Source organism: Nesoenas mayeri (assembly GCF_963082525.1).
Source record: "Nesoenas mayeri genome assembly, chromosome: 2".
Classification (NCBI taxonomy): Eukaryota; Metazoa; Chordata; class Aves; order Columbiformes; family Columbidae; genus Nesoenas; species Nesoenas mayeri.
Genome location: NC_137543.1, coordinates 137,291,320 through 137,303,044, shown reverse-complemented (window position 1 = coordinate 137,303,044; position 11,725 = coordinate 137,291,320). Strand labels below are relative to the sequence as shown.

Sequence of the window (11,725 nt, the reverse complement as noted above, 5' to 3'; positions counted from 1 at the left end):
GCCCAGGCACACAACACGCTGTCCAGCCGGCTCCAGCCTCACCAGCTTGTGGAAAGCACAGCAACTACTGACAATGAAAAGCCCTTTCCTCATCCAAGCTGGGTGCCCCATACTGCGAGAATTAATGGCTAGAGACCTGGGCATCCTGCAAATTATGAACCTTGAAACCACTGAGCCATTTATCAGAAGTCAATAGAGATCCTCAGAGTGCTCCATATAATGACAGCTACATACAGTCGTGCAAAAGGACAGTCACTATAATTAGACACAAAGCAAAGACTACTTACCAATATACCAGTTTTGGGGGGGGGTGTTTTTTTGTTTTTTTTTGAGCAACTTCCACGCTCAGTCAGTCTTCAGAGTGGTTTAAAACCGATCAGTCTTGTCATTTTCTACCATTCGTATTGTTACATTAGGAAAAATGTTTTCTTTTCTTTTTTTCCCCTTCCCACTGTGAAACTTTGGGTTCAGAGCTCCCCAGGATCAATTCTGAACAAAGCCTCCAGCTGCAGTGCCATCCAATTTGAAGCAGACATTGGGGACAATTTAAGGTTTTTATCCACAAGAAGGTTTTTTTCCATTCTCTTAAATGCAGCCATAATTAGAGTAATTTTTCATGTAGCCCGCTGATTACAGCGTTTTTACCGTCAAAGATAATTACCTGTAATTTTCTTCCACTTTTAATACTAAAAAGCCATCTTTATTTAGATTCAGGAACAGGAAAGGCGAAACAAAAGAGGAAAATTATTCTGTTATTCATACACAAATTGCAGAGACGTAGGGCCTAAAATTGAAAATTAACCAAAATTATAATGCTGAAAAGAATGGAAGAGGCTTCAGAAGTACAGCTGGTAGTGGGGCTCACTGAATTATTCAAATGACACTGGAGAGAAAGCTACCATACATTTAAACCAACAGCATTTGTGTGTGTGTGTGAGTGTGTGCATCTTTCAGAAAACCCTGCTTCACACGTCCCAAGCTGGACCCTGTGCGGGCTCACCCTCGCCCCCGCAGAGGGACGGCAGATGCCCAGGTGAACGAGCCCCGCAGCCCGGGGAGTCCAGCCCAGCCCAGCCGAGCCCAGCCTGGCAGGTCCCGGCCCCCATGGCCCCCGCAGCCGCCTTAACCCTTTCGCTGCAGCCCCCGAGAGGGGATGGCGGCGGGTGGTCCACACCCCCGCTGGCGGGCCCTGAGGAGTAGGAGAGGGGGGCTCGCTGCTTCCCGTGGGCTTTCAGGGGTCTCGTCCTCGCCTGCACGCCTTGCCGGTGCCAGCGTGAGGGTCGGCTCGGAAATCCTCTCGGTGCGTCTCCTCCCCACGAGTGATTTCTCAGGCTTAAATAAAGCCCAGACAACAAGCAAGCAAGCAAACAAATAAACGGTAATATTAATTTTTAAAGAGCGGGAGAAGATGGGACAGGCAGGCCTTCGAGAGCAGGGTGGCAGCGAATGGCAGCAGCGGCAGCGCCGGCTCCCACTCTCGCGGCTGCCGCCCCGGGAGACTCTCGTGAAACAGCGTCATCTATGGATGGAGCGGCAGCAGCTCCCCACGCCAGCGCCAAACCTGTCACCGCCCGCCCGCCGCCCCGGGGCCGCCGGGATGGGCGCCGCGGAGAGCCGCGGAAAGGCGCGCTGCCGCCGCCCCGCTGCGGGGCTGGGGCTGGCCCCGGGGCTCGCACGGTTTCTGCGCTGAGACCCGCGCCGCCCCCTGGAAACCCAGGAGCGCCCCCGCCGCCCCCCCGCTCCGCGCCGCCCGCCGCCCCCGGCAGCACCGAGGAGAAAGGGGGCGCGGAGCTGTCGGGGTCCGACCCGGTGCGGGAAACCACCGGCGCAAGAGTGACCGCGAAAGTAGAACGGGCAGAGACGGAGCCTTCCTCAAAGTGGAAGGCGCGAAGCAGTCACAAACCGACCCCAAACCCAAGCGAGCCCCAAAACTTACCCCCTGTGAAAATCTGCTAAGCAAGGATCGGGGTCTAGAAATCTATACTGAACAGAAGCAGTGGAGAATATTTTTCTGAGTCTCAGGGCAGAAGCTCTTTCTCTATATTCTTGGTTGAGTGAGCACATCCAGGTGTGAAATTGTTTGCACACCCCAGCACCTCTTATATTGCCAGCAAAATTAGCTGTTATTACTGTCACTGTTTAGTGATGGTTAGCTTGATAAAAAAAAAAAAAAAAACTGCTGTAATCAAGACCTGGCGCATCTTTGCAAATTACAGATAATTGTAAACGTCCAGATTATGATAATAGCATCCTAATCCAGCCTGCAATATAATTATTACAGAGTGTTACATCTGAAACTGTCCAGTAGGGCTAATTCAGCCATTATTTAGACCCTATTTTTGCACTGCAAATGGGTTGCTGAGTTGAAAATGTACGATTGTAATTTCACGGGGCACTCAATGAGTAATGGTATAGGGAGAGAAAAATACAAAAGTGAAATGTGAACAGTAGCGATCAAATCAAACTCTGAAGGACAAAAGACTGTTTGATTCATAGGGAATGAGAAGAGCGGGAATTAAGAAAATAGCAAATCAGTGGTCTGCAGCGTTACGTGTCCAAATCTCAACGAGTGCGAGCCTGATGTGCAGGCAGGGGCTGATGCTTCGGGCTCCCGCCTGCATCAATCCACCTCTCGGCTCGGCTCTTCCCGGCAGCCTCTCCCCGGTGCCCGGAGCATCCCCGAGTTCCCCACCCAACCCCCAAAAACGGGCTCGCCCTTGTCATGTACCTCCTCTCAGGTGACTGAACGTCACTTTCGGGCAAGAAGCCTCAGGAGTCTCGTAACGGGGCGGGGGAGAGTGTGGGGTGCGCGGTGCAGGACATTGGAGCCGGGCATCCTCCGCGGGAGGCTGTGGAGTCCGTGGCCTTTTGCGCTCCCGCGCACCCGCTGGACCAGTCGTCAGGGGTCCTTAAGGAAATTATCACAGATCCGATTCAATTGTAATTAATTAACTAAAGGAGCCTGGCTAACAGGACTACCTGCAGCTAGCGAGGTTAATTCATTGGGCTAGTTCGCTTTCGACTCCTGATTAGCTTTTATTAACCCTGGGCACGAAACACAAAAACCCATTTCATTTTTAACAGGCCACATCATCAAAGGGCGGTTGCTGCCCCGCCGGCAGGTATCGCAGGGTCCCGATGAGGGCGGGGGGGCAGCGGCCGGGTCTGGCCCCACGGGCAGGAGGGGTGCCGGCCCCGACCCTTGCTGCTCTCCCCGAGCTGCAGCCGCGCCTCGCAGCCCGCAGCCTTCCTCTGCGCGCTTTTCTCCACGGGAATTAATTACAATAAAGCGAAGAAAGGAAAAGGAAAGCTGAGTGGATACCGCGAGGAGAAAGCCCTATAAAACGCGTTATATAGTGCATATCGAGGAGACTGTAAAGCTTTCCTGGGATGGAGGGCCAGCTCCACAATTAGGCAGACGATGCCGCTGCAGAGCACGGAGCCAAATCAGGATCCGGCCCGGCGAGGCTGGCCGATCCCTGCTGCAAAGCCTAGGATGAGGTTTAGGCAACCTCTTCGGACTCCCCCGGAAGGAAGAGGAAGGCAAGCAGCGAGAGGAGAGCTAGGAGCCATCCCTAGGCTCCTCTTTGCCAAGTGCTGAATCAGTCTCAGCTTCTGGCCGGGACCCACTCCGCGGATCTCACCTAAACGGAAATAAGGAAGCGAGGGGGGTTGGGAGTTGTTCGCGCGGCCTTGGAGGCCGTGTCTGTGGAGAGTGTTTACACAGACACCAGGGGCCAGGGTGCTCATCAGGGTTTATCTGGTCTATACTCTGCCAGATAAACCGTTGCGTATCCTCCCAAATCGCGTGTAAATAGACGCACCGCCAAACAAAGAGAAGAAACATTTAATTGATGTAACACGGATTTTCCCTACAAAAGAGAGAGACGAACGGAGACTTAATGTAAACTCCGCGGTTGCTATTTTCACGGTTCTTCTCTGACCTATAAAACAGGTTATTGCGTTACTGCAGGCAACCGCTGAAGTGACTGAAAGCAAGATGAGGGGCTTCTCTCCCCCCACCCACCCCACCGATTTTTCTGAAGCAATAGAGCTCCTTTCCGTAATCCACAACCGAACCACCTAGAGTCTGTCAGTCGCAAAATTGCGTGGTAGAAATCTTTAATCGATGCCACATGTGCGATGCGCATTCGGGATACGGCGCTGCCGGCGGCGGAGCGGGCAGCGCCCGAAGGGAATGAATTTATGGGGGAGACCGAGGGGAGCGACAGAAACGCCTGACGAGTGGGGCTGCCTTGACGCGGTGGCAGGTTGGAGGGCGTGGGGTTTTTTATTCCCCAGGGGGAGGGGGAGGGAAACCGAGTCACTCGGCGAGGCGGCAGCGCTCCCCCGGGTGGAGACTCTTCCCCGCCGAGCGATGCGGGGATGCCCAGGCAGGGGGAATCGGGGGGTTCTTTCGTGAGAGGACGAGGGAAGGTGTTTCCCCGGTGTCCCCAGCTGGGGGCTGGGGGTTAGTCAGCTGTGTGTGCCTGAGTGTGGGTGTTGTGGGTGTGCGCCCCATCTGGGGGCGAGCGGAGTGTGGAGGGTGGATCTGCTGTAAGAGCCCCAGGGGTGCAAGCAGTGCCAGGAGCTTTGGAGCTGGGGCAGCTGGGGTTGCAGGCTGCTCTGTGTGTGTGTCAGGCCCTGTGGCTCAGCCCTGGAGCCGCTCGGCACCCACAGGAATGTGGCTCCTCTCGGCTCCCCGAGCTGCCCCGGCTCCACATGGAAGTGGCCGCCAGGAAAAGAGAAGGGAGGGGAAGGGAGAGGGGGAAAAAAAAAACTCAACAAACAACAAGCCCCGAGCCAGCAATCCACTGAGCCCAAACTCAGCGTCAGACAAAGGACAGTTCATCCCACCCCTCTCCCGGGGAGTCAAGAGAGGAGGCCCAGACAAGCCAGGGTTCCCCAGGCCGCCGGCAGAACCCCGGGGGTGCGCCCGGGCGGGGAGAGGCGCCGGGGTGTGCCTGCCCCTGTGTATGACAGGGGGCACAGGAGCATCACCCCGGCTGTACCCCCCGGGTATGCACTGGGACTGGGGCCACAGCGACAGAAAGCCCCGGCGAGGGGCATTTCCTAGCCGGACCTGGCTGCTCTCTCCCGGGAAGGGGTGCCAGGCTCTCTCCGACCTGCCCAACACCACCTTGAGCTGGGAGGAGGACAAATTAAGCAGGGAGAGGAACCGGCATGGAAATCGAGACGAGCTGACTCGGAGCGGAGAGAGGTGCCAGAGCCCAGGCTGCCCGGCCAGCGCCGGCGGAGTGAATTTCCATCACTGTCCGGCATCCCGCCTGCCTGGAGCTGCTGCTGCGCTGTCCGCCCGAGTCCTCCTGGCCCTGCAGGTTATCGTAGCCCCGCGGCAGCTCCTCCAAGAAAAGGGTGGGTGGACCGACCTGGGAAATAGCCTTCCACCTCTTGTGTCCAAGACTTTCGGCAAAAGAAAGGGACCTTGGGGAGAATCTGTTACTGCAGGTTGAAAAAAATAATATTAATGCTTGTCTAGAGGGAGACGAGGCAAAAAAGGGAAGAAAATTAAAAGCTCTGGCTTTTTTTTTTTTTTTTTTTTTTGTGTTCCACGGGGTGGAAGTTATCAGAAGACACAAAGCCGAGGTTTTCAGCAACCCCAGAGTCGCGGAAAGTCCCTGAAACCTTTCAAGTGAAGTGAGCAGGAGCCGGTCCTCAGAGCCTCTGAGAGGGCGCGGGGAGCGGCCGGGCACCGGCGGCAGAGCAGCGCGTTAGTCGGCAGCGCCCGCCGGGCAGCGGGCAGGGGTAGGCAGCCGGTGGGGGCCCCGGCCACCCTGTCTCCGGCACCCACGCACCCTCCCCGGCGTGCAGGGAGCAGCTTTACCGAACAAACTGCTCTATTGTACTGCAAGCCCTTTACCAACCCCCAAACCTGTTACAAAACAGCAACCCCGTGCTTCTTTCTTTGCGGAGAAGAGCACGCACGCTCACGCACACGCACAAAACATGGCAGGCAGGAGCAGGGGGAGAAGAAAGGAGTGGGAGGGCAACGGGGAGGAAGACTAGACAGGTAAGTGCGCCCCAGGGCAGGAGCGTCCCTTCTCAGGCCTCGCCTCCCAGCCCTGCCAGTGCTCTCCCCGCCATCCTCGGGTGACAGGGGGTAATTTTTTATCTCGGGGATCCTTCAAACGATGCCTTTGTCACTCGTACTGCTGCTGCCTTACCCCGCACGGCCGTGGATTCCCAGTGCGGCTCCCTGCTCCTCCCCTGGCGGCCAGGGAGAGGGGGGAAGTCCGCGGAAACGTGTGTAGTCGTGGGGTCCCCACGAGCCGGTTGCTGCCGGGGAAAACCCGGGTTTTCTGCTGAGAGAGGGACCCACGCTCGGTGCGTGGCCGTGGGCAGCCCTCCGGCCACCTCGCTGAAGCCGTGTCCCCATCCCCTCCCCGGTGCACCGGACAGAGCAAGTGACAGATCCGCCGCCCGGCTTTTTCCCTGAATCGTGTAGAGAGAGAGAAACAAAAAATAAAAGTACCTCCGCGAGGTCCCTCCTTCAGCCGGAGCCGCCGCAGGCTTTTACCAGGAGCAAGGGGAGCGGGCCCCTCATTTTATCCTTTTCTTATATTTAGTGGCTCCCTTTGACGGAAACGTAATTTGTATAATTAGCCGAGTGCACACGGACGACTGATGGGCTGTGGAGTGTGCAGCTCTCGACGCTAATTGCTCTCAGGAAAGGATTCAGGGCGGCTTAAGGCGAGAGATTTGCTTTCTAGCGTTAGGATGGGCAGCTTTCGCTTCAGCTTAAATCACTGTGCGATAAGGTGTATGCAATCTTGCAAAAGGCCCTTTTCCAGCGAGGAAAGAGCATCGCTGCCCTTTGGCTCGCCCGTGGGAACTTAATGCGGTCAGATCCTGTCAACACGCCCGGGCTGCGGTGGCAGGGCACGGCGCAGAGACCGAATGTAGGTGCACAGGATCGGGCCCCTCAAAATCCCTCTTTCCTCACTCACTCACTGCAAGCAAATTTGCATTATTCCCCCCCCTCCCTTATTAATAGCAGAAGGGGTAATTTGGAAACGTTTCTCGTGGTCGAAATAATTTTATTTTATTCAGAATATACAGTTTAATTCCTCTATCTACAATTATTTACAGGGTTAAAATAACATTGAAAAAAAGTCTCTGGAAAAGTTGAGGTCATAGATTTCAAGGCACCATTGATAGTGTCCACAGCTGAGCCAAAAAATGTCCGTATTTTATAAAAAAGGGTTTCCTTTGAAATGCAATAAGTTACATGCACAAGCTTTACACATTTTAATCTTTTTGTTTGTTTCTTTTCCCTTTAAAAAATTCCCCATATGCATTCCTTTTGTTATTATTCCTTAACAGTAAAACACAGGAGTCCAAGGATCAAAAAAAAAAAAGGGGGTCAGACTCTAATAAATTGTCCCAGAGGCCAGCGCTAATGGGTGCTGTAGGGAGCCGTGGGGCTGGAGGTGGGAGTTGATGGAGTTGGCAGCGGGGTACCAGGAAGCGGAGCTCTCCAAGTAGCTGGATGCAGGGGATGGGTTGGAGTTTGGAGGGTGAGCGTGTGCGTGGGTATGGTGGCTGAGGGAACGGGACGACCCCTGAGGTTCCCAGACTGCAGGCGACTGTGGAGAGTTGCAGGCCATGGGGTCGCTGGAGCTGGGGCTGTGCTCCGGAGGCATTTCCCCATTCTTCATGATCTTCTTGATCTTGGATCTTTTATTCTGAAACCAAATTTTCACCTGGGAGGAGAGGAGAGGGGAAGAAAGAGGGAGAGGGGAGGAAAACCGACACCATTAATGCCCGCCCGGCAAGCCGGTGCTCCGCAGCTGCGAGACCCGTTCCCCGTCGCCTTCCCGGCCCCTCCGCGGGGCCCGATCCGGCCCTTTCCGCCTCGGCCACCCGATCTCTGTGTCCCGCCGGGCCGTGCTGGGCCAGGCCGAACTGAGCCAGGCCGGGCCAGGCCCAGCAGAGCCAAACCAAGCCCAGAGCGGTACCTGTGTCTGTGTGAGCCCCAGAGAGGCCGCCAGCTCGGCCCGCTCGGGCAGGGCGAGGTACTGGGTCTTCTGAAACCTCCTCTGCAACGCCGCCAGCTGAAAGCTGGAATAAATAGTCCGGGGTTTGCGCACTTTCTTTGGTTTGCCGTTCACCATCCTCACCTCGGGCTCCGCCACCTCCTTCTCTGCATGGGCGCAAGGGCGGGAGAGAGACACAGACGCAGACGTTAAGGCGCGGGACACGGCTCCGCTCCGCTCAGCCTGCACCGCCGGCGGCGGCGTCCCGCCCGCGGGCCGGGCAGGGCAGCGGCGCCGGCCCGACGGGCCCCCGCGGCTCCCCCCGGGGCTCCCGCCTCCGGGCCCCGCGCACCCTCCGCCAGCTCCCGCGGCGAGGCCCCGCTCCCTCAACTCCGGGACTTGGCCGCCTCCGACCCTCCTCCACCCCCCGCGACCGCCCGGGCATCCTTCGCGAAGGGCGGCGGCGCCGGGCGCGCAGCGCTGCGCGGGCGGGAGCGCGGGGCATGCGCGCCCGCCACGGGAATTAGGAGGATTATTGGGGCCCTGCTGGGAAGAGGCCGGCCCGAAGCGGAGCCCTACTCAGGGCACCGACCGCTTCCCCCGCACGCCCGCGCCTTCCCCTCGCTGCCGCCGGCGTGTCTCCATGGGCCACCGCGGCCGCGCTCGTCCCAGCCAAGCCCCAGCCACTTGGGTTGGCTACGGGCTTGCTTTATTTTTTTCCCTGTCTCTGTCCCTTCCACTCCCTCCCCCCCCGCAACTTAGAAGTAAATGGAAAGTGCTAAAAACGCGGCGTTTTCTGGTAAAAAAACCTCCCGGCTTCGCAGCCCCGCCACAGCTGGGCTCCCCCTCCCTGTCTCCTCCCCCGCCCCTCCAGCACAGGGGAAGGAAACTTTCTTGCCACCGCGAACCCGAGTTTGAGACACGCAAGAAGCCTCGGCTATTTTCCCCCTGTTCTTGCGGAGGGAAGGAGCGACGCACTTGAGCGATGTTTGCTTCTCTGAAGCACTAGTCCTAGGATTTGAGTTTAATACTGTGCAGGCTGGTCAGGAAACCTAGACCCAGCTTTTATTTTATTTTTTTTTAATCTTCTCTTTTAAAAATTGTTGGTTTGTTTTCCTTTTTTTTTTTCTTTTTTTTTTTTTTTTCCTCTTTAAATATATTTCTCCCTGTGGTTTAGGGAAAGCTCCATCCCCGCGATGCACAGGGCAGGGAAGGGCGATTTGGCGGGCCACGCTCTCCCAGCTTGCCCACCGCCGCAGAAGCCCCCCGCACGTCCCCAGCCCCCGGCTCTCACCTGGCTGGCTGGCGGAGCTCTGTACGCGGTTGTATGCCCCGCTGTACTGGTGGTAAGGGCTGGCGTAGCTGTAATCTGCATAGGCTTTGGCAGGATAGTTCCCAGCAGATCCGTTCATGCCGTGGTACTGATACTGGTAAGGGTTGAGCGCTTTGCCGTAGGAAGCCGAGGTAGGCGAGCAGTAGCCGTGCGGGGCTCCCCCCGCCGGGCTGTAGTAGTCGGAATCCGTAGCCGAGGACTCCGGTAAAGTGGGAGATTCCTGGGACGGGTGGTGCATGGCTGCGGCCGTCTGGAAAGGACCCTGGAAGTCGCCGGATCTGATGTTGGAGACCCTTCTGTCAAATACTCCTGTCATAGCTCGGAGCCGGCGACTGGCTGGGGCTGGCTGCTGGGGCTGCTCGGGTCTAAGCAGACATGTCTGGGGGAGGAGGCTGCGGCGCTCTGTCTGTCTCCGGCAGACTGCTGGCTGGGGTGCAGCATAGGCTTGGTTAAATCCTTAATTGCGCTCTTACGCACAGCAGGGTGGATCGGGTTCCATTGGCCAGAGCAATCGGGAGCAGCGACACCCTAACTCGTCCAACTAGTTTAGTACAACAAAGCTTTGGCTTAAAAAAGAAAAAAAAAAAAAAAAGTAAAAAAAAAAAAAAGTCCCATTCAAGCTCCTTTAAAGTGAATACCAACAGCAATCTCCAAGCCGGAGCGTCGCGATCGGAAGGTTTCCGGCTCCCCTCCTCCCTCCTCCCCCCGTAGCCGGCGAGGAGCTCGGCCGACCCCGCAGCCCCGGGGGCGCGCAGCCCCGTGCCCCCGCACCTCCGGCCCGTAGAGCCCCGGGAAATGGCCGTAGCCACGCCGCTCGGATTTGGCGTCCGATCCCTCTTGGCTACGCTGATGGCTTGGGAACAACGCACCGTGCGCTCCTGGTTCCCAACTCGATTTCTGATCTGGTGGCGATAACCATTAGCGTCTAACTGTGGTGGTTTCACTCGGATTGTCCTCCCTCTCCGGGGGGATGCCGTCCATGACCTCCGCGTTAAATAAAGTAAATCACATTACCCCCTAAAAATCCTGAATTTTAATTACATCATTTCCTGCGTCGAAGACCCTAACACGGCCCGGAGCCAGGCAGGAGCCTCCCGCCAGGACGCCCTGTCATGGGGATGTGGGGAAGCTGCTGGGGACACTGGTGGCATCGTACGGCATAGGGGCACCCACTCCGCGTGTTTCGCGAAAGGCGACCTGGCTGTGGCACGATGCCCGTGGGCGGAGATCTCCCGGCCCCCCGGGCAGTGCCAGCGCCCCTCCAGATGCGCCTGTGGCCGCTCGGCCCCACGCGTGGCCGCTCCTCATCGCCCCGCGGCGATGCTCAGCGTCTGGTCCGGCTCCAGCCCAGGGTCAGATGCCCGTCATGAGGGGAGCTCAAATCACCCTCACGCGTGGGCAGGACCACGGAGAGGCCACCGCGAGGCTTCTCCACTCGGAGGCCGTCGCAGAGAGCCCACTTCCCGAGTAACAGGCCCCCAGAAGTGGCTGGCGCTGTGCGGGGGTGTCCCGTCCCCCCGCAGCACCCCGACCATCCTCACCCTCCTTCTCCAGCACCCGTTTTTCCGCGCCCGTCTGCGCACTCAGGTTCCAGGCGATGGGCTCTGCGGCCGGGCCGGGGCGGGCCACGGACTGGTGATGCCCGTCCCTGGTGATTTTACAGCAGCGTTGCAAAAAAATGGATCAGATTTAACTAGACACTAAGGAAAACAAATAAAAGGCTGTTTTCAGTGACCTGGAGTTGTAGATTTTTCTGAAGTTGTTTACTCTCCAGATTTAGCCTGTTTGCTCACCGAAGATCTCCTAGCCAGCTGGGTAACACTTGTAACACAACCATGCATGTTGTACTTGAACTTATTGTTTGCTTTGGACATGTCCACAGCTCATATAAAATCGCATTAAACAAATCCCTAAGCATTTCATTATATGAATCACTTACTTAAATTCATTGGAAATATCTCTCCCCCTCTTTATTTTTTTCCAAAGAGAGGAACCGGAGAAGGATATATGTTTACGACTGTGGTGGGGGGAAATAAGTTTATTAAAGCTCCCAATTTGCATCCAGTTGGAAGGGACAGTAGAGATTTTAAACAGGGGGAGCGTGTCGGGGGGAAGCCCATTTATGTCATAAATTCCATGGCTCTTGCACTTCAACACGTCCGGGCAAGAAGATGCCGTTTGAAGGGAGAAAACAGGAGAAGACCTGGGCGCTGGTATCGCACCCAGCCCCGGCAGCGGCCAGAGACGCGGCGGGTCCCGGCCAAGCCGTCCTGACAAGCTGTTTTTGCAGCTCACCGGGGAAATTTGGGTCGGTTTCCTGCAGGAGAGAAAGTTTGCTCTTGTTTTATTCAGAAGCAAGGTGGGGAAAAAAAAAAAAAAGTTTCGATCTTAGAAG

The 11,725-nt window shown here is 56.7% G+C and overlaps 1 protein-coding gene across 1 annotated transcript; it reads right to left on the bottom strand.

The window, feature by feature from the left end:
- Positions 1 to 7,391: 7,391 nt before the first annotated feature.
- DLX5 (distal-less homeobox 5) lies at positions 7,392 to 10,314 on the bottom strand (the record flags this gene model as incomplete). Its single annotated transcript, XM_080339048.1, is given in 4 exon segments — positions 7,392 to 7,724; positions 7,980 to 8,164; positions 9,292 to 9,733; positions 9,736 to 10,314. Coding segments are annotated over 4 exon segments (996 nt in total). The 5' UTR covers positions 9,772 to 10,314.
- Between the last annotated feature and the right edge of the window lie 1,411 nt (positions 10,315 to 11,725).